Here is a 24475-nt window from a genome sequence, read left to right as displayed (position 1 = left end):
ACTATAACTACAATGAACAATTATTAAGAGACAAGTTGAAGAAATCGATATCTTTTTTTGTGTTACTGTTGTACTTTAGTATGAAAGTAAAACACAATTAGATTTATATAAGTAATAATATTCTTAGAGATTTTTGTGTTATGGTATTTATTAGTACAGTAGTTTCAAACGAATCGGAGTGTGTTTAATCAATACTTGGCATATCTGAATAGTCAGAAGCGGAAGATAACACGTTTTCTAATTAGCTGTATGGTCATAGCTGATCATTATGTCTTATCCAATAAGAACCATCGTTTAAAACTACTTTATGAGTACTATGACTAATATTATCAGTAATTGTACGCTATTGATATCATTCACCTTTTTTCCTGCAAACTTTAACTAACACACCATCCCCCTTATCTAACTTAAGTCTCTTCTACCACATTTTTAACATTTATATGATTTTTCTATTAGTTTTTGTTATTTAATGGGGTGTTTTTCTTTACATCAACAAAAATGTTTTTAAATGACATAATGCAGTAGAAAATGTTTAAAAAAATTGGTTTATGATTTTAACACCTGACTCAGCAAATCCATTGGAAGCCGGGTAGAAAAGTGCTTCTGTTAAATTCCTAATACTTAATTTTTTATACTAAGACGAAAATTCAATACCGCAAAAATATTTTGAGCCATCGCTTGGTATTGTTCTCGCAATCCCGAAATGTGCAATTAACTCGGATATTTTTGCAATGACTGTTTCTGCTATCATCGCATTAACTGGAAATACTTCTAGCAATTTGATTGATGAAATAACAATAATTAAAAGGGTTTATTTTCATATAAGCCTAAAAAATCAAGCTTATGTATTCTAGTCAATTTTATAAGTTTAAAATATTTATTTAAACTTGTCATTAAAGTATCATATGCGACGCCATCTGGCATGTAAGTTAGATTATGCTAGGTATACTAACCTAACCTAACCAACCGCTTCTAGGTTGATTACATATAAAGCGAATTAAAAACAAGCAAAATATTTTTAATAAAAATTAATTTTATAATATTTAGAGTCGTTAATATCTTACATATTGTTTAGAACACAATATGTTCTCAAATTTGCGTTAAACCAACGATAAAATCAAGGTCATTCTCTTTGATCAGGCAAAACGTGTAAATTTGTATAATATTGTTCTGGTGAATAAAATATATGACAATACACAGTTATAGCATGTAAAGCGTTTTTATAAACATTAAGAAACCATACAGCAGAAGTTAATAAACAAAATTCGTATCAAAACAAATACACAAGTGTTAACGTTATGTACATATAGGTAGGTTGCTATCATGTTTTCTAGCTAAACCGCAGTGCTGGCGAATCGAAAAACATGTTCTAACGTCCATATTCATTATGTGATACAGATGTGCGACCAAAAACGTTTGAACACAACACCAAGTTACTCAGTATTGTACATTTGTGCGGCTTTAGCCTAATACGTGGAAAAATATCTTGACACATTAGCATTAATATAGCTTTACATCAGCAAAAAAACTTTTGAAATGGCATCAATAAATAAGGTAATAACGTTATTGTGCTTCTTTTTAATGCCGCTTATTACTGAATCAGTAAAACGGAAAGCCATGGGCGACAATGAACTGAGTCAAATACCGGGTTTGGAAATTCTGATGGATGTGGACATATGGAAAAACAAGGGGATCACGTCGATCAGTAAAATGTTCGGTTCAGACATCATAAACGACAAAGTTGAGAGCGGTGATTTTAAAGTCATAACCGACATGTCGTTTATTGCGTTGAGTTGTTTGTATTCGGAGAACATAATTCATTTGCTGCAAATGATAGAATCGAAAATTGAAAAATGCCAAGGGATCCGGAGTTCAATAGTAGGCGATAAATCCCATATGATAAATTTAAAAAACGCTTCGAGGTTAATACTATGTTTCCAAAAACTAATACTACAATTGAAATCGTTAGGGGCAAACGTCGTTATCAGAAAGTTGACCACGTTATTGAATTATTCGAAAAAAATCGATTTGCCGGCTAACAAACATTTGTTAAACGCGATAATGGCGGTTCATTTGTTCATAAACAGTAGCGAAATTGACAATTCGCATTACAGGCTTTTCACCGATCCGAATAAATTCAATGAACGATTCGTCAGCGAATTTCTCACTGTAAATTTGTACGTGCGAAATGCCATTGAAGCTTTTGCGGTTTTCAATTGTTCATTCGAAGTGAACCTATTCAAAGCAAAAAATAAAGATTATGACGACAAATCGCTGCGCAAATTGTACTTACCTGAAACGCATTTTAAACGAGAAATGTTCGATTCGAAAAAACTTCTCTTGAACAATGTCATATTCGCTCAGTTAAACTCCAACATAGAAGATATCGAATTAAGTTTTATGCCTGTAAGATATAATATACGGCTCAATACAATCGGAGAGATTCACTATAATATGATGCACATTAGCTGTCCGGAAATAGTAACGAAATTTCAGACAATAGTGTTTCAAAGTATAGGTTATTTAATATTGTACTTGATAAGAAAAACCATCATAATATTAACCCAACAGCGTCAGAAAATGCTCCCACCCACAAAAGTGGTCATCAACAGAGCAATCAACGTATTGAAAATGTTCAATTTCCCTGGAACCTCACAAGTCACAAGTAGAATATTGTTATATGAAAGAATATACAGACCACGTAGTTATACATTGCAAGTAGTAGAATTCATGGATCATGATGTTCAATCCTTACTAAAGGAGTTTCACGACATTAACATAGATCAATTAACCAATTTGTTAGATAATTTCAATAGCCAATTAATAGCTATGCATATTGACATAAAAAATGCAATCGTGATTAACGAATACTTATGCGACTATGACTATGAAGAAATAGGATTTTTACAATATGACTATACGAAAATTGATGAACTAAATGACTATGATTATTCAACAACGAACGATCATTTGAATATGTCGTTAACTTTGCAATTATCGAAACATTATAGTTGTGAATTATCATACGTCGCTATCAAACATTTCATGTTCAACGATTTTATAATAACGCAGTGTCGTCAGCTGTTGAAGTCGCACAACAACGATTCGCAGGTTTGGACGACCTTAAAGAATGAGTGTTTCGATATCATAAAAAAATCCTTAACATCTATAGAAGACACGTTTAGTGAATCGTTAGCTCTTATGTTAACACCAGAATTGGAATGGCCGTACAAACAAACCAACCGTAAAGTCATTGACGGGATTTTTGCTGCTAAACTATATTTTAACAGTGATGATCTACTTGGCAGCTGCAAAGACAAACCTGTGGATATAAACAGTATACTTTCAAAATTCGAAATATTGCAGCGATCCAATCGTTTTATAGTCATCCTGTTTGAACAATACACAATTCACAACTGTGTAACTTGTCTACCGAGCGTTGACTTTACTGATTCGATTAGTACCGCGATAAATGAAAAATGCAAAGTCTTAATTGACGAAAAACTAACGATACCAATTGTGGAGTGCGTAAGTAATTTAATCGAAGAAAATTATAAAAATCTTCCAAATTTTGAAAACGACAACGATACAAAGACAATTTTAACCATTGAAAATGTATTACTGAACGATATATTTGACAAGTCTTCGATCAGTAGTAACAGCTTATCAATGCTGCACGGTATAAACGTTTTATGGGAAGGCGATTGGAAAAAACTGATAGAAATTCGCGAATTTGTCAAAAACCAAATTAACCCAAAATACTTGTTCATCTATCAAGTGACCATGATAAAATCAATCGTTTTTATTATCTATGAACACATAAAAATGTTCGTTCGATCTAGTGCGGACAACGATAATTTATTATTTTATCGTGACAACATGGACACTGTGTTAGATGAATTAGATTCTTTAAGCTGTGTATGTTTCCCGAGTAGAATAACTGAGTTATATGAATTGATTCTTGATTATTTCGAGTATTATATCAATGAAGGTACCAATGCAAGTGCATTTGTTCGTTTAATCGAAGCAGAACAATCTTATTTGGGGCTAAAGAATGATGTAGAAAGTAATGAAGTAGACCACCGAACGATAAAACGACCGAAATTTGAAACGACAACTATAGCAACCGATATAGGAATGATTGAATGGACTAGTGATGAATCCAAAAACAATTCTGGTGAAAATAACATAGAAAAATTGCTGAAGTACGTGGCTGATATTGAAGAAATTTCGACCAATCTTACAAATGTCGCAAAGGTGTTAGGTTTACGGCAACTGCTTGACGTTATTATCCAATAGCTGGTGATATATAAAAATTGAATTATAAAACGCGCCCAACCGGTTAAAACTAGGTTAAAGTAATAATTCAATGTTAATGTTCTGTAATCATAAAACAAACAGTATGAATGTTAAGTCTATAGCGGTTACTGTATTTGTCAAATTTTAATTTTAAACTAACATTTTTGTTAATACTAATAGAATTATTCAATTATATTTGTACGTTCTTCGACTTATATAGTGTTTAAATAAATGGTTTAGCTATAAATATACATGCTTTGTATTTAGGATAATTTTTGAAGACAAATACATTTAGAATGGGTATGTGTCACGTCAAAATATTTATTGGGGCTAATGTGGATTGTAGCTTAGCGATTGGTTATATTATTGGGTTGAGTTAGGTTCATGGTAATACATTTTTATAGCCTGAAAATCAACTCTAATCGTCATCATTACCATGCGAGCAAAACATACCATGAAGGGCCAATGCTGCTATCATGAGATAGTTAATATTTAGTTTGATTAGTTACTAGAACCCTTACCATATCCACCCTAATACTAGCAATTCATTTTTGGGTACATTATTTTGTCATTACATACAATAGGAGTTCCCCCATTGGGTGGTTTCTCCACAAGTTATTCAAGTTATATATATATTATTTTATCTCAAATACTTATTGCATGTTTCATACAGATTGTATTTTATTTTAATAAAACATTTTAAAAAAATTAAAAAATTACATACAATCCTTTTATCCATATTTGTATTTTTATATGTGAAAATTGGACCACCTTCACTCTACTACAATTACTACTACTCACTTATATATAACACTTTCTTACTAGCTGGTTTATACTACCTAACAGTCATAAACATAATAGGTGCTACATAAATAATATAATAATATAATAGTTTTCCTATATGATGGATATTTATAGAATATAAAATATATGAGCATAAATGAGCCATCACTAAGGATTTAACTGAGAAATCCATGTTTAAAAACACTATGTCATCTCAACGTTGCGTTAAAAAAACAATAAAATCAAGGAAGTTAGGACCTTTTTAGACCCAAATTGTGCATATTTGTGTACTATTGTCCAGGTGAATATAATATGTGACTACACTTTGTTATACCGTACAAAACACTTTTAAAAACATTAGGTGATAATATAGCAACAAGGTTTCTAGTGCTGATTTTTATGGGGGTGTCAACGTAATATAATATTAATGAATCCCGCAATTTTTTCAGTTTGAAAAATATTATTAAAAACCAAAGCGACGTGGCAATCGAGAACACATATTTTATTTATTGCACTAGGTCGAAGAGGTCAAATTCACACTTTACATTAGTAATTGCCACAAGAAATGATACATGAAATAAAATATTTAATTACGATATTGGCTATTTTAATTAAATACAATTCACCGGATCGCAAGGATAAATGCTTAATTAGATACAAGTAGATCTTAGAGATTATTAGTCGTTTGAACCGATTTAGTCAAAAATCATCCAATGAATTTAGTCAATCTAAACTTTTGTGTCAACAACCATAAGTGAGATACGAAACTTTATAAAACAAAAAAACAAATAATATCATACTATAATATTGAGATAACCCACAGGGAAACGACCATACATTCCAGCTGAGGAATTTAAAATGTCATCCACCTCAAATAAGGAATTTATTACACATAAGTCGAATTAAAAAACAAGAAAAATATTTAAAAAGAATCCATTTTACAATATTTAAATACGCGAGTTAAAACACACCATTTTCTCAACTTTGCATAAAAACCACAATAAAATAAAGACGATATTCTTTATACAGACAAAACGTGTATATTTGTGTAAAATTATTCAGGTAAATTTAATATGTGAGAACACATTGTTATAACGCGTAAAGTACTTTGATAAAACATTAGGAAACAACATAACAACAAACCTTACACAAGTGTTAACGTTGTACTCTAGTTATGTACATGGCAGTAGGTTGTTATCATGATTTAAAGCTTCAACGTAGGCTGGCAAATAAAATAACATATTTTACTTATTGATACAGATATGCGAACAAAAACGTTTCAACGCAACAACAAGTAACCCGGTCTTGTTCATTTGTGCGGTACAGCTTAATACGTGGGTAAAATATTTTAACACATCAGCACAAATATAACTTTTCATCAGGAAAAAAAAATTTTGAAATGACATCGATAAACCAGGTAATAACATTATTGTGCTTTTTTCTAATACCACTTATTACTGAATCGGTAAAACGAAAAGCCATTGGCAATGACGAATTAAGTCAAATACCGGGATTGGACATTCTACAGGACGTGAAAATATGGAAAAACAAGGGGTTGACGTCGATCAGTAAAATGTTCGGTCCACAAATCATAAACGAGAAAGTTGATAGCAGTGACTTTAAAGTCATAATCGACATGTCGGTCACAGCGCTGGGTTGTTTGTATTCGGAGAATATAATTCATTTGCTACAAACGATAGATTCAAAAATTGAAAAATGCCAAGAGATCCGGAGTTCAATACTCAGTGTTAAATCCGTAGGCATACATCTTAAAAACGCTTCGAGGTTAATACAATGTTTTCAAACAATACAACTTCAGTTGAATTCGTTACGGGCGAACGTCGTTGTTAGAATGATAACAACGTTATTTAATTATACGGAAAAATTCGGTTCGCCTGCTAACAAACATTTGTTGAACGCCATAATGGCGGTTTGTTTGTTCATAAACAATATCAAAATTGACGAATCTCATTACAGTTTTTTTACCGATCCGAAAAAATTCAATGAACGATTTGTCAGCGAGTTTCTCACTCTGAATTTGTATACGCAAAATACCATTGAAGCTTTTGCGGTTTTCAAATGTTCATTCGACAAGAACCTAATCAAAACAAACAATGAAGAATATGACGCCAAAACGGTAGAAAAATTGTACTTACCCGAAACATATTTCAAACGAGAAATGTTCGATTCGAAAAATTTACTACTGACCGATGTCGTATTCGCTCAGCTAGATTTAAAAATAGAAGATTTCGCCTTAAGTTTTATGCATGTAAGAAATAACATAAGAAGCAATACAATCGGAGAGATTCAATATAGGTTGATGCACATTAGCTGTCCCGAAATAGTAACGAAATTTCAGACAATAGTGTTTCAAAGTATAAGTTCATTGATATTGTACTCGATAGGAAAAATCAACAGGTATTTTACTGAACAGGGTCAGACTATGAGTTCATCCACAGAAGCAGTCATCGAAGGTGCCATCGACATATTAAAGAAGTTTAAATTTCCTGGATTCTCACAAGTCACATTGAGAAAACTGTTATACAATAAAATATTTAGACCACTTTACTATACATCAAAAGATGAAGAATTCGTGGATTATAATGTTCGCAGTCTACTAACGGAGTTTTACGAAATTGGCATTAACGAACAATTACCAACTTTGTTAGAATACTTTACGAGCCAATTAACAGCTATGGAAATTTACATAAAAAATGCAATCATGATCAACGAATACTTATGCGACTATGACTATGGAGAAATAGGATTTTTACAATATGACTATACGAAAATTGTTGATCTAAACGATATTTATTATTACGAATCATTGGAGGATCATTTCAAAATGACGTCAACCTTGGAATTATCAAAAAACCACTGTTGTGAATTGTCGTATGTCGCGATCAGACATTTTATGTTCAATGATTTCATAATATCGCAGTATCGCCAGTTGTTGGAGTTGCACAAAAAAGATTCGCAGGTTTGGACGACTCTAATGAATGAGTGTTTTGGTATCATCAAAAAATCCATAACATCTCTAGGAGACACGTTGGACAATTCGTTAGCGGCTATTTTAACACCATATTTGGATTGGCCGTACACACATACCAACCGCAAAGTCATTGACGCGATTTTAGCCGCCAAACTATATTTTAACCATGATGACCTACTCAGCAGCTGTAAAGACAAACCTGTGAATATTAACAATATACTTTCAAAATTTGAAATATTAAAGCGATCCGATGGTTATATAATCAACCTATTTGAACAACACACAGTTCACAACTGTGCAACGCGTTTGCCTTCTGATGATTTTACTGATTCGATTAGTACCGCGATAAATGAAAAATGCAAAGCCATTATAGACAAAAAACTAACGATACCAATTGTGGAGTGCGTAATTAGTTTAATCGAAGAAAATTATAAAAACATTCCAATTTTCGAAATCGATATCAATAGAAATAAAATTTTAACCGTTGAAAATTTGTTATTTAATGATATATTTGACAAGTCTTTGATCAAAAGTAACAATTTTTCAAGGCTGCACGGTATCAAAGTTTTGTGGAAAGGCGTTTGGAGGAAACTAAAAGTAATTCGCGATTTAGCCAAAAAAAACATCAATCCAAAATACCTGTTCTTCTATCAAGTGACCATGATAAAATCAATTTTTTTTATGGCCTATGAACATATAAAAACGATTGTTCGAACTAGCGCGTGCTACGGTAATTTATTGATTTATCGTGATAACATGAGCACTATGTCGATAGCATTAAAATCGTTAAGAACACCTTTTCCGGTAAATGTAACCGTGATGTATGGAAGGATTATTGATTATTTCTTGTGTTTTTTCAAAGAAGATACCAACGCAAATGCATTCGTTCATTTAATCGAAGCAGAACAATCCAATTTGGGGCTAAAGAATGATTTAGAAATCAATGAAGTAGAACACCTAACGTTGAAACAACTGAAACTTGAAACGACATCTAAAAGAACCAATGTAGAGATGAGTAAATCGTTTGGTAATGAATCCGAAACCGTTGCTGGTCAAGAAATCATAAATAATCTAATGAGGTTCGTGACCGATGTTAAGGAAATTTGGACCAACCTGGCACACGTCGTAGATGTGTTAGATTTAAGGGAACTCTATGACATTTAGATCCAATAGTTAATAATATATTAAAATTAAATTTAAAAAATGTGCATCACCGGTTAAAACTAGGTAAATGTAATTGTTCCTTGTTAATATTTGCTAATAATTAAAAACAGTATGATTTTTAAGTTTATAACGGTTTTTTTTCAGTTTTAAAAAAACGTTGAAAATTTGAATTTCAAAGTAAATTTTCTGTTAAAAATATTAGGATTAAGCAATTATCGTTCTTCTACTAATACAGTGTTTAAATAAAAAAATTAATAATGAATAGACGTGTTTTGTTTATAATAAATTGTTTTTAACATATTCATACATTTAGTTTGGGTTCGTATTTTGTCTCTATATATAATCGGGCTAATTTAAATAGCAGCTAAATAATGGATACAATTATTTTACAAACCAAATGCAGTTGTAGCGCATAATAATGGTTGTAATGAATGGTGTACTCTTTCTAAGTTTACTTACTGTAATAATACAGTATGATAATTTTATCATGAAGTACTCAACATCTCATTGGGTCTAAATTAATAATGTTATTTTTTTATTCTAAGGGATCTCAAATGTCCACTATTTGTTTATACTGTTACCCCTTCCCCGACAGATAATATAGATATCAACTTTCGATTTTCAAATGGGATGATATGTTTTATTTTTATTTAAATTATGATTAAAAACTGAATAATTAAAAATTTGGGGGAAAAAAAAAATGTGTATAGCATTCTGCATTGGTTTAGGGTTTATTAAAACAATAATAAAGGCTATTAATGACGACGGGCTACACTTCGGCGCGGCGTTAAGGTTAATGGTACGTAATGTAGTATTCCCATACAATTATCACATAGCTATCTGATATTATCATAATATTATAGTATATCATAAGTAACTACAGTTATACGTCTTGACATTGTAAATAATCAATAACCAGCCCGTAGAAAAATGATAAGTGAACAACCTAGTATCTACCTAAATTCTAACATTTCATTCACTGTACAGAAATATAATTATAAATGATAACTTAAGCATTTGATTTAATTCAATTTTACATTACACTGTTATGTAAACGTAATTCGATACTATTGAAATCAATTTCTTGAAAATCTGTTTCAACTTTCAGCATTAATACCGTAATATACTCTATTGATATTTAATGGCATTTGTCTATTAGTCTTTGGCCGATTTCAGGTAAGCTTTAAACAAGTTATTAAACTGTAAATTGGGTACCCATACAATTTGTTTGGTAGGTTTTATAGGAATTAATTGAATTGTACTAAAATATTGAAAAAACCCATTGGGAAACGATGATACATTCCAGCTGAGGAATGTAAGATGTCATCCACCTCAAATAGGAAATTGATTACATGTAAATCGGTTTAAATAAAATAGAAAAATATTTTTAAAAAAATCCATATTACGATATTACATAGTACAATATATCTCTAAAAACGTTGTACACTAGTTTATGAAGAAAGTGCGTTATGTTTCAACACAGTGCTAGCGAATCGATTTACATGTTTTGCTTATTTGTACAGATGTGTAGGCAAGAACGTTAGAACACAACACCAAGTAACGGTTTTGCCGATTTTGTTCATTTGTGTGAGTACAGTCTAATACGTGGCTATATATTTACCACATCAGCACAACATAACTTTTCACCAGAAAACAAAAGCTTATGAAATGACATCGATAATTCAGGTAATAACGTTATTGTGTTTCTTTTTAATACCACTGTTTTTACCGCAAGCGATTGGTGACGACCAATTAAGTCAAATACCGGATTTGGACACTCTAAAGGATGTGTACATATGGAAAAACAAGGGGATCACGTCGATCGGTAAAATGTATGGGTCACAAATCATAAACAAGAAAGTTAAAAGCGAAGACTTTAAAGTCATAACCGACATGTCGTTGACTGCGTTGAGTTGTTTGTATTCGGAGAATATAATTTATTTGCTACAAACGATAAATTCAAAAATTGTAAAATGCGATAAATCCGATAAAAATGCTTCAAGATTAGTACAATGTTTCCAAAATATAATACTACAATTAAAATCGTTAGGAACAAGCGTCGTTATCAGAATGTTGACAACGTTATTTAATTATAAGAAAAAATTCAGTTCACCTGCTAACAAACATTTATTGAACGCCATAACGGCAGTTCATTTGTTTATAAACAATATAGAAATTGACACTCTTTCCACCGATCCGAAAAAAATCGACGAACAATTCGTCAGCGAATTTCTCACTGTGAATTTGTATACGCGAAATACCATTGAAGCTTTTGCGGTTTTCAATTGTTCATTCGAAAAGAACCTAATCAAAACTAGCAATGAAGAATATGACGCCAAAACGGTAGAAAAATTGTACTTACCCGAAACATATTTCAAACGAGAAATGTTCGATTCGAAAAATTTACTACTGACCAATGTCGTATTCGCTCAGTTAGACTCAAAAATCAAAAAAGATTTCACGTTAGGTTTAATGTATGTAAGAAATAATATACGAAACGATACAATCGGAGAGATTCACTATAGTTTGATGCACATTAGCTGTCCCGAAATAGTAACGAAATTTCAGACAATAGTGTTTCAAAGTATAAGTTCTTTGATACTGTACTCTGTAGGAAAAATCAACAAGTATTTAACTGAACAAGGTCGAACTATGAGTCCATCTACAGAAGCAATCATCGAAGAAGCCATCGACATATTAATAAAGTTTAAATTTCCTGGATTCTCACAACTCACTTTAAAAAAACTGTTATACGATAGAATATACAGACCACGTAGTTATGGATTGAAAGAAGAAGAATTAGTGGAATATAATGTTCGCAGCCTACTAAAGGAGTTTTACGAAATAAACATAGAGCGATTAACCACTTTGTTAAAATACTTTACGAGCCAATTAACAGCTATGGAAATTTACATAAAAAATGCAATCATGATTAACGAATACTTATGCGACTATGACTATGAAGAAATTGGATTTTTACAATATGACTATACGAAAATTGTTGATTTTGAGGGTATTTATTACCAAACATTGGAGGATCATTTCAAAATGACTTCAACTTTGGAATTATCAAAAAACTACAGTTGTGAATTGTCGTATGTCGCTATCAAACATTTTATGTTCAACGATTTCATAATATCACAGTGTCGCCAACTGTTGGAGTCGAACAAAAATGATTCGCAGGCTTGGAAAAAACTTACTATCGAATGTTTTGAAATCATAAAGAAATCTATAACATCTATAGAAACCACGTTTAGCAATTCGTTAGCTGCTATTTCAACACCACATTTGGAATGGCCGTATACACATACCAACCGAAAAGTCATTGACGCGATTTTAGCTGCTAAACTATATTTTAACAGTGATGATCTACTCGGCAGCTTTAAAGACAAACCTGTGAATATTAACAGTCTACTTTCAAAATTCGAAATATTTCAGCGGTCCGATAGATTTATAGTCAATCTGTTTGAACAATACACAGTTCACAACTGTGCAACGCGTTTGCCTTCTGATGATTTTACTGATTCGATTAGTACCGCGATAAATGAAAAATGCAAAGCTATTATAGACAAAAATCTAACGATACCAATTGTGGAGTGCGTAAGTAATTTAATCGAAGAAAATTATAAATACATTCAAAATTTCGAAATGGACATCGATAGAAATAAAATTTTAACCATTGAAAATTGGTTATTAAACGATATATTTGACAATTCTTTGATCAGTAGTAACAGTTTATCAAAGCTGCACAGTATCAAGGTTTTGTTGGAAGGCGATTGGAGGAAATTAAAGGAAATTCGCGATTTGGCCAAAGAAAACATCAATCCAAAATACCTCATCTGCTATCTAGTGGCCATGATAAAATCAATTTATTTTATGGCCTATGAACACATAAAAACTATTGTTCAAACTAGTGTGGACCACGGTAATTTATTGCTTTATCGTAATAACTTGAACACCATGTCGATAGTATTAAAATCTTTAGACAGATCTTTTCCGGTAAATATAATGATGTTGTATAGAAGGATTGTTTATTATTTCGTGTGTTATTTCAAAGAAGATACCAACGCAAGTGCATTTGTACGTTTATTAGAAGCAGAACAATCTAATTTGGGGCTAAAGAATGATGTAGAAATCAATGAAGTAGAACACGCTGCTGGCCAAGAAAACATAAACAATCTAAGGAAATACGTTGCCGACGTTAAGAAAATTTGGACCAAACTGACATATGTCACAGATGTGTTAGATTTAAGGGAACTCTATGACATTTAGATCCAATAGTAAATAATATATTAAAACTAAATTTTTAAATATGCAACACCGGTTGCAAAACTGGGCAACACTAATAATTGCTTGTTAATGTTTTATAATAATAAAAAACAGTATGATTGTTAAGTTCAAAACGGGTAGGTATTGTATTTTTCGGGTTTTAATTTCAAACTAACATTACTGTTAACAATATTAGAATTAAGCAATTATTATAATTATACGTTTTTCTGCTATTATAGTATTTCAATAAATGATTTAGCTATGAATAGACATGCTTGGTTTTTAAGATTATTTTTTAAGACAGTTACATACATAGTTTGGGTTTGTATTACGTCTAAACATTTGTTTATTCGATAATATTGTATATCACATTAATTTTTTTTTTTACATCAATTAGTTATCCTATCTGTATGCGATAACGCAAAAATATTATAATATTCCATTCCGTTTTATGTGTAATTCAATTATAAAAAATAATGATTTACACACACACAACATGTTTAAACATTTCCCTTTGAAGTATTCTTGGTTATAAACGATCACAAATGTAGCGAAAAAACATTAGAGACACTTGCCAAAAACACCCAGAGACGATGACATGTGTAGCTTACAGTGGCCAAAGTAATGTGTGTGTCTCTATGTCACCGTGGTGTCAATAATAATTGCCATTGTAGCCTAAGTAGTAACGACCGCAATAATGACTATATTTAAAATAATTATTATTAATATTTTTTTAAGGTCTAATAAAAAAAATTTAACTGGTCCATAGACACTCATTGTACAACATTACCATGTCCCGGACTTTGAATTAAATAAAAACTATACCAGATACAATTATTATATTTATTAAATTAAAAAAAACTATTCCTAGGGTTCACTAGGCAATAATTATCGTAGGTATCTACCCAAATACTAGAATGACAATTTTAAGCACATTATTGATCTCGCACTCGATTTAATGGTAACGACGGCGATACATTATATACATTTAAAGAATGACTGAACGGGGTACCGTCCGCGAAGGATTTCGGGTCGGCCAGATGATTAATAAACTTATTTTGTCTCGCTTGCCGTTTCGCTGCACGCCAGCAACCGGTAAGATTAATTACTGTGCCGACGGAACTCCTATGAAAGCCTTTCGGGTTATATTGAACGACGGTTAATAGAAACATATTATATAAAGGTACGGCCTTTGTCCTTCCAATAGATATCGATCGGAAGAGCATTTTTTTCCCCCCACGACTTATCGGTCGACCGACAATAGGTTTTGTTGGTCGTCTTGCCCGAAATCTTAGAATAAAATATTATATTTTACAACAAACAAATAACACGGTGCAATAATTTCACTGTTAGTGTTGCTCAATAATTATCTCTCACACAGTCTCAGACGTTCTCCAGACGAGATGAATGCAATTATTTTTGCCGGTACTTCACAGACGAGACCAGAAGGGCAGGGGGTGGGGGCATGACGTCTCATCCTAAACGCCATTTGGTCCTTGAAAATCATTAATCATCCGCGAGATGACGCAGTGTCAACGGCTATCGGCAACAATAACAGCTGCAATGTGAACTCCATGTCATCTCTTCGGGAGAGGAATGTGGATAACGAGCACTTGGGCAGCAAACGGCTACGGAGACCGTCAATCCCGTTGATAAATGTACTACTAATTTCATAACGGGTGTGCCTTAAAACAAAGCTAGGTAGTAAATATTATTGAAATATCCGCTCCCACTATCGGGTTCCACGCCGCCATTCTACACAATGTTGTAGTACATTAGGATGACCCAGAACTCATTGACCGAATTTCTGATCCACCAATTGACTTTGTGCGTAATCTCTTGGTGAATTCAAGTCACAAACATTACAATGTATTTATAATATTAGCATATAGTTAATAAACGGTGTCCTATATTTTGTTGAAATGTCGGCGCTATTGCCATAGGCTGTTATCGGTGGTGTCTGACAGCCTTGTAATCGATGTGAGATAACTTTTGAGGCAGACTTTGCCCTGGCTTGTGAGTTATACGTTTCCAGTACATTTTGTTATGGAAAAAAAACCACACAAAAAAAAATAGTAGGTTAAGGCCTTAAACTAAATGGACTGCACGCGAAAACCAAATCGCCGTACCGTCAGGCAGAGTGTGCGGGGAAGTCAATGGGGCATAAATTTAGTCTTTAGTCACGTTAACTCTGGTTTTTTTTTGCACAAAATTTACTATGCAATTTGCATGTTTACCGAACCTTTATCGACCTGGTTCTCGGCACACACTGGCTTCAATTACTAAAAATTAATAAAATTCAAAGTTTGGATTTGTCTCATAATAATTTTTATTTTAGTATTGGGATATACTAATAAACCGGATTACTTTATCCGAGATATTATATTGCTATAATCAGTGTTTTGTCGTGTGCCGTTTTATTTCAACGGGGTTATTTACTACCATTGATGCACAATGACACTATACTAAGATGATTTTCATTTCCCGGTGTAAGTTTTAACAAATTCTACAGTCATTTGTATATTTTATACTCTTGTTAACTTAACTCTTGTTAAGTAAGTAAAAAATTGATTATTTTTGTTTCTTGTGATAACAACTTAAATTAGACCAAAACTATATATTTTATTCATGATTGAACCATAGTAGTGTAATGGGCCTGTACTAAATTATTATAGTTTGGTTGCCTTTCTTAACGTTAGTACCCCCCCCCCCCCCAAACAAATTGTGGGTTTACAACTTTGACTTGCTCTAACTTGGTGAAAAACGCACGGACCGATACGAAATTTACATAAAAACTTAAGCATGTCCATATCGCCTCAAACCCAAATTTTCACCACCCTGCCACACCAGTGTAAAGCGAAGAAGAAGAAGATGCAATATTATATAATACTTGATAGCTGTTGTAATTTAGTCGAACGGTAGATCTGACCTCTATGTCTATAACATAAGAAAAACAACTTCAACTTAGTTGTTTAATTTTATTTAAAAAGTGACCAGAAAACTTAATTGTGAGTAGATTTTTTAATCGGGACCACGTCTTGGGTGCGGCAGTCCATATTATTAATTTTTATTGGCCTAACGGTCAAGACGAATAGAGTGTTATTAATCCAAGGCGGCGTACCTTCTTGTTGCAGTGTACGTAGACGACAAGTAAGAATATGACATGGCAATACGGTCAATACATTATCTCGGGTTGCTTCCGTCCCGAGACGCGGCCAATCGCACACCACACGCGGTTTACATGATCATCTCGGTTATCTCATCACTCGCGTATAACAACACAGATACACTAAAGAAAACAATTTTAAAAAACAATTTTTTTTTTTATAAAATTTTCATATCAACCAAAACGATTTTTATCGCGGTGACGTCAACGACGACCCGTCGGAGGAACGCACAGTAACGAACGCCGACATTGTCATTTTTTAAAAATTTTTATTATTTATTTTTTTTTTTACATTCTAAAGATAATAATAATAATAATGGTAATTACCGCGAGTATAGATAAGTGCGGTTCACGACGAGAATCGTTTGAGAGCCTTCGCAGCCGCTATAATATTATTATCCGTACAGCAACCGCCGCCGTCGCCGGCAGCCTACACAGCGACACGCTCGTTAAATTTAGCACCGCGCCCAGAGCCAAATTTTAAAATATAATAATAATAATATATACTTACAAAAAAAAAACCACACACACACACACAACAGCTCAACATGCTGTCGGGACACACGATTGTATACGGTACATCATACTGACAGTGATAAAATCACTTTTAAACTAACGCTTCGATGCGAATCCGCGGTCTGATAGGTTAAGAAAAATATTTCAGGTAAAGAGGTGAAATTTATAAAATTGTTTGGTCCACGGGTACGATTTCTGGGCCATAGAGTTGCTACACGCACAAGTCGGTTTGGCGACCTAGAAGCGAACATATGGGTACAGACAGAAAAATAAAAACGAATCATTGTAAATACAATACCTTCTCGGCTCCGCGTCGAAACTAAAAGCCAGTACGGTGTGGTTGGTGTCACAAGTTTATAGAAAATTGTGATAAAATCAAATAAAAGCTTCGCTTTGGATGACAAGTTCACAGTACACTGGTATAGATCCAAACCATGAGACACAGAAAGAAAATAATAAAATCAGGTCAAGCGTTTAGTTGAAAGCGATTCTATGAAGTTATAGTGTGTTCATGCTAAAACAAACAACGTCTGAAAAAAACACTGCTTTAAAAAAATCAACGTGTTTTATGTTCTATCTGGTGAACTCTGTGAGGGTTTATAATATTATTTTTTTGGTGATTGCAGCAATTAGAGTATGAATTAATCAAGAGTTCGTACAGAAAAGTTTAAATTAAACAAACAGGTAAACAATGGCAACAATATCGGTCGTGATTAATTGCTTTTTTTCCTTGACAACGAAGTCAGGCTTTTATAAATGATGTGTACCATTTTTTTATCGGTGACTCGAAAAATACAAATAAAAAGTGGTTTTATTGGCGAATAAGGCATGTTCAAAAACAAAATACATTTTTCATTAATTACAAGTAAATAATTGGAGAAAAACTCGACGAGTATTTGTAACTTTGTTTAAAACACAATATCTAAATGTTGTGTTTTTTTTTTTACACAAAACAATTTCCAAGGGGTTTCTTTATTAAATTTAATAGGCTGTAAAGATGTTTTTTTTTATAAAGCATAATATATGTGTATGTATATAACTCGAGAGTATTACCATAAAGAGACTAAACGGTTAATCGTTTATTTTTTTTAATTAAGATTTTAATTCAGCAGGATTAACATGAATAATGCGTACGAATAGAGCGAGAGTACCCACTTTGAGAGTAATATTTTTTCCAGTGTGAAGTCTCCGCAAAATGCATTATATTATCCTTTTAAATGTTACCGCGGCATGACAAAAACGGCCGCCAAAGGATTTTGCAAAACCCGAATTAGTTTTTTGTGTAAAAGATATAATTTGAACCACCGGCGCTAAATCCGCCTTATAGTCTTATAATAACTGAAATATATTACAACTTTGGCTCACACAATATCTCAGTTCCAAAACGAACAAATTAATATTGCCACGTTGTTCCCCACAGTTAAAATCCCTTTGTCCATAAAATTATTATTTATCGCGTCACATTAAATTTTCATTTTTTTAGTACATCAAATGTACAAGCGTAGGTGGAATTTCAATAAAAAATTTGAAGGTGCTTAAGCCCCGCATTTTCCAGGTATAATAAGATTTTTTAAAGCCAGGATGGTGTATAATAATTAACACTTTAATTTTACAACAAAAAATAATAAACATTATTATAATGTTACAATCTGCAAGAATTCTGTACAAGAGTTATACGCTCTGCTTGTTCTGTAAATATTTCAATGACTTTGTTTATGCTAATTAAATATAATATTGGCAATCTGTAAGTCTATCCTGTCTCATTGAAACCCAAGTATGATAGCCATTTTAAATTGATAAACAATATTAATAATAATAAATACTGTTGTCAACTTTGCAAAAAGCTTTTGTTTTTTTTTTATATTAAATATTTTTATAAGCAGAGGTTTTTATTCATAAACATGAAAAACATTAGAGGGTGCTTATTTTAAAATTAGGGGTGCTACAGTCCTATACTTTAAGTTAATACAGCTATAGCTGTAGTGTTTGTGGTGAACATTTTATGTCGTGGGTATTGTAGAACCTAACCTACTTTATTATGTATTCGCCAAAATATATAAATGTAGAAAAACGAGAGAAATCCGGATAAAAAGAATAGGACGGGCAAACGTACACGGAGGATATGTGGATGTGTATATTTTATGAGCGGATAATAAAAAACGGTTGTAGACAGAGAAAACCAAACGTAGAAACAAAAGATTTGGACGGTCTTCGTCGGCAGCAGCTGTTGCCACTTGTGTGGGAAACAAGTAGGTGAAGCAAATACTTAAAATTATCAGTATAACCTACGAAGGGTGGCGATAATCGAACAGAGTACATGCATTTTCCGAATATTAAGTTTGTAATGAAAAGTTGTTTTTATAAATTGTCAAAGTTTTTAACAGTTTTTCACAGCGCACAATGATTATAATCCGGTGGAGGTGCAACGATACGAAACGGTAAAATTATTATTATTGTTATTATTATGGTGGCTAAAATGCCAGCATGGAGCTGGTAGTTATTATCACTGCCGAAGTTTCTCGCTTTGTACAGGGTGATCCTCTTAACGTAAGACGCTTAAAATTTCTCTGTGAAGACAAGTACAATTTTTAAAGTTTTTCTTTTTATACAATTTTAGTTAATGTTACTCCATAAAATATTTGAGAGTTTATTTTTTTTTTCGTAGTTCTAGAGTTTCCCCAACTTTTGAAACTGAAATGCTAACGTCCGCACCTATATTTTATTAACTTTTTTAATTAAGAATAAAAAAACAGATGTTGGCGCAAATTCTTATTCGAATAAAACATTTTTCAAATCATTATTTTACAATTTATGCGAAATTATGTTTTAAAAAATAAATACTATTTAAGCAATATGTTTAAAAATGATTCTAATACCTTTGACTTAAATAATCTGTTATTTAGATGATTATTTATGACCATCTCAAATCTAAACTATACTAACTCTATTTTTGTATTTTATTGTCACTTATCAACACTGTATAAAATCACATCTTATATCCTAAACTGTAAAAATTATCTACATAATAATGTCAAAAAGAAAATTAATATACTATAATATTATGTTATCACATTTTGAACTTTGCAATAAATAAATAAAACTTAAGAATACTTTGCTCTAACAATTTTGATAACCAGTTTTGAATAATAATTGCTTTTAAAGTTATTGCAGTAAGACATTGATAACGGAAGGCGTGGAAAAAATTATAAATAAAGTGAATATTTTTTAATTTTATAATATTATTATAAAAAAACACGTTTAACATGTTTAAAAAAAAAATTACTAAGCTGCAACTATTTGAGTAGATATTGAGCGTTTCGCTTTTAACGGGTTACCCCATTATATTATATACCTATATACACACACTATTCTAAACTCTACTTTAGCTTGTAACTTAACTACCCTCTGCCGGCGGTGCGATGAGATTACACGCGATATTTTACAACTTGAGAAAAAAAATGTATTATTAAAGGGGAAAACTAATAACAGCCCGTCTCTCGCAGTGCCTTTTCTTTATGGCTGAAGTTTCTGAGCAGACGCACCGAGGAATTTGAAACTGACTAAAATATGTATGCAACTGCATGGCCGAGGGTTGTAGTAATAAAACCAGAAACCGGGGAATGTGTGTAAATTGCAACACAAGCCGACCCCTTTGTCGAATAAAGCTTTTCGTCTTTTTATCTGTTTACCATATGCCAGACAAAATAGACATTTCCTTCGACCAAACATACCACAAGTCAACAACAATGTCTCAGTTATTTTTAGCTATTAATTACAACAGCTATACTGATTATCGTTTGTTGTAAAAGAAATAAAACCAATAAAAGCGTTTGTCGTTCAAATACAGTGTTTAAGTTAAACGTCTCAAACAAAAATCTAGCAAAGTCAGGCGGACATCTAGATATTTAATATTATACATTTCTTTTGATTTCTTCAAATATTAAAAAAAAATGTTTCATTAATCTAGAGAGGACTACAATATTATTAAAATCACTCAAACGTGTATGACTAAAATATTGCTAACGATTAACAATGTTAAAAATTAAACAGTTTTTTGGTTTTGGTTGACAACCCAATACTTAAAGATGACAAAGTGTTTGAATTGATTTTGTATCGTGGTTGGTTATCCGTGTATTAGTTTACGCTGTATAATAATAACTTCTTATACCTCTGATATAATACTAAAAAAAAACTAGGCAGAATTTATTTTTGGCATAGTAAGGGTCTAACAGCAAGTGAGAGAGAGAGAGCATAGGCTTAGATCACATTGACGTCCGATTCGTTAAATGGGTCAAAACATTTACAGAACGCAAACGGATTAAACAAATAAAAAATAAATAAATAAACGACAACATAAAAAAGTATTAAAACGTATCAATTGAAAATCATATTTTAACGTTACATTCTACAAACAAAAATAAAATACATAATATGCAGGGCGATTAACTCAATATAATTTTTTATTATTGGAAAGATATTTTTATAGTAATTATTAAGCATAAATCATAGTTAAAAACTTTTTTTACAAAGATAAATATTTTAATGGCCGTTTAGGCGACAAGCGTTATTACTGAGTTTCAAAAATAACCATTTATAAAAGTAATTCTTTAATATTTATATTTTTAAATTTTATTTTTGAACTTGTAGACATTGAATTAATAAGTCGGTCTCAAAAAACCTACAAAAATCCGACCACAAAATGTACTAACATACTTTACTGGAATATATTATACTATGTTTTGTTTTTTACAATTTAAATCCTTATGATTAGCGTCCCAACCAAGTCGTTTAACACATTAATTTCAAAGAAAACGAGTGTCTTGGATCACCCTGTATACATATTTTTCAAGGTGCAATAATTTTAGTGTAATCTTTTTCAAATCTTTTTTTTTTATAACTTGGGTAATTTTTTTGTTGAAAACGAAACGTGTTTTTCGATTATCGTTGTCAGAATAATAATATTGTTGTATAAAACACAGTTTTTTTTTTATAAAATCTGGTTATCTTATAGTCAAATGGATTATGCAGCCAGGTCGTACGTCACGGTTGTATGTTGCCATGACGTCACGACAAATGTGGCAAACATATTATGTGCCCGTTAGGTCTAAAGATGTCTACAGGTATAGTATAAGTCATTATTTACTTATAATGACTCACAATGAGACGTTTTTTTTTTTGGTAAAATAAAAAAAACAATTTTATCATTAAAACATAATATGTGTTATCGGAAAATGAAATATTATACATATAGTCATAAGTCACATCATGTAATAGCAATTCAATCCTAATTATTTGTACAATAGTTACAATCATTGAAATTCAATTTTTCGCATTCCCAAAACAACCAAGATAACACACAGTTTCCATGGAAATCGTCTTAGCCCGGGTGTTCACTCTCCCGGAATTGGATAAAAAAACCTAATAAATAAAGAAGATGACGATTGAACTTTTTTATATAGAAGACTTTTACTATTTAAAGTGACCACTTTTCGCGAAATGATCCATCCACTATACTTAGGTGGCTTTTTTACTGACTGACGGCTAAACTCATGTATACACACACACACATAGAATCACGACCAAGACGTGCCGTGTCGTTGTCTTCGCCGAGTGTGTCGGCGGATATCATATTAAAAATAGAACGCATCAGGTTAATCTTGGAACCGCCTGCCGTCTATTTCTAGGTTAAGTGGCTTATATATATGTAAGACAAGACGGTGACCGCTATCCGAGAGCGTGCCAAAAGCCGGTTGAGCCGGATTGGCGTCTTTTTCGATTCGTTATAATACCAAAGTGTAGCAAAAAACGGTCACGTCAGTATTCGATTTGTATCTAATTTGAAACTTCCACCAAAACGATATGTATGAGGTTTACAAGTATCTATTTTGAATTATTTAATTACTCATAAACTATAGGTTACTTTGCTTGCTCTCGCTTTTTGCTAGTTATACATCATCTCTATTGTATTTATTTTTATTTGAAACTTTCACAAGAAAAATGTCGTAGCTACTTCAGATCACAATATATTTCAGACGATAACCTTTCGACGCGGTTAGGCTAATGGACGTTTTATACAATAGGGCACGAGCCAAGTCGGTTTGGCCGAGAACGCAAACAAGTAGCGGCGGCGTGCGACACGGCGATTATTATCATTAAAACTGTTATTGCATAACGCGGTAATTGGCGTTTTCGGACGCGCCAAAACGATATTGTTGTAAGAAAAAAATATTTAAAAAAAAAAAAATGTTTTGCATAAATTCAATTTATTTTCACCCGAAATGGCTAAGGTTTAGCGCAATGCGACTTCGGTCGTGGAACCACCGCTCACCCCTTTGTACCCGCACGTGCGCCCTTTGTCATTACTTAGTCCGCGTACAGCTGGATATACGACACCTCAACCCGCTCTCGTATTGATCATACACCGTGTACCCGGACCGTGGTGTACATATTATTATAACAGCCAAAAATACACCACCGGTTTGAAATGCCTTTGAACACACCCCCTACTGCCCGTTTTGCCGACCTTTCAAGCCGGATAAACGCCCTTTAGACCGGCAAAGGGGTATGCTTGTCGTACAGACCCGTTTGAGACATTGAGACAACGATTCGAAAAAAGGTAGTAAACCATAATGTTGTCACACTGTAACTGAATTGACGAGTTGGTAGTTTTTAGTTTGAATAGTTTAACGAATGAAAGTGTTAAGATATATAATATTGTACAACTTAGCAAAATATTATAACATATGTGTTGACCTTAGCATTTGAATACATATTGACTAAAATTTTGTCTTCGGAACAGTTTTGAAATTGTCAGTTAACATACTTTGACCACTCACCCCTTTTATAAACAAGCGACTTATACTACAGTCTGCATAAAAACGTTTTTACCAGTAGATAGATAGATTCATCCATCTATCTATCTATCTAGATTCATGATCACTTTATGCCTCAGCAGAAATTGATTCGCTTTTGTTCGGATACGGGCATTATTTAATAAATCTTTATTCGAATAATTATTACAAAAAAACAAAAAAAAAATGTATTTATGCATAATAATTGTGTTCATTAATAATGCGGCCACGATTGTTTAAATCTACCTTCATAGCAGTTATCTAATATTTTACAATGAATGGAATTTAAACACTAACTCGACGGATACAGTCAATTTAAAATTAAGCATAACAATTATATTTTTGTAATCGCATAACAGAGAAAACCAGAAATAAATTGCTTTCTGGATATCATTGTTTTGTTGTTTTTATTGGTCGTAAAATGTATTTAAAAAT

At 32.3% G+C, this 24475-nt stretch overlaps 2 protein-coding genes across 11 annotated transcripts in view; one reads left to right on the top strand and one right to left on the bottom strand.

Annotated features, from left to right (window-relative positions):
- The window catches only part of LOC126834942 (potassium voltage-gated channel protein Shaker), a 107071-nt gene that overhangs the window by 74292 nt on the left and 8304 nt on the right, over positions 1-24475 (bottom strand). The window contains exons 1-2 of one of the 10 annotated variants that reach the window (XM_050567184.1): positions 17001-17051; positions 16629-16796 (exon numbers count right to left, since the gene is read on the bottom strand). The exons of the other annotated variants lie outside the window; for them this stretch is intronic. Coding sequence (XP_050423141.1) covers positions 16629-16672 — 44 coding nt within the window. The 5' untranslated portion in view covers positions 16673-16796; positions 17001-17051. Of the gene's footprint in view, positions 1-16628; positions 16797-17000; positions 17052-24475 lie in introns of those variants that run through there. 10 annotated transcript variants of the gene reach the window in all.
- On the top strand, positions 10291-13777 carry LOC126834941 (uncharacterized). The gene is made up of 2 exons (XM_050567179.1): positions 10291-10414; positions 10762-13777. Exon 2 carries the CDS (start codon positions 10907-10909, stop codon positions 13508-13510), a length of 2604 nt encoding a protein of 867 aa, XP_050423136.1. The 5' UTR covers positions 10291-10414; positions 10762-10906; the 3' UTR covers positions 13511-13777.

Source organism: Adelges cooleyi, unplaced genomic scaffold (genome assembly GCF_023614345.1).
Source record: "Adelges cooleyi isolate 19-005CV unplaced genomic scaffold, UGA_ACOO_1.1 ACOO_flye_CR_arks_rails_tigmint_CR_PRNA_21, whole genome shotgun sequence".
In the NCBI taxonomy this organism is placed as follows: domain Eukaryota; kingdom Metazoa; phylum Arthropoda; class Insecta; order Hemiptera; family Adelgidae; genus Adelges; species Adelges cooleyi.
Note: the sequence above shows the minus strand (reverse complement) of the source record. Positions and strands in the feature narration are given on the sequence as shown.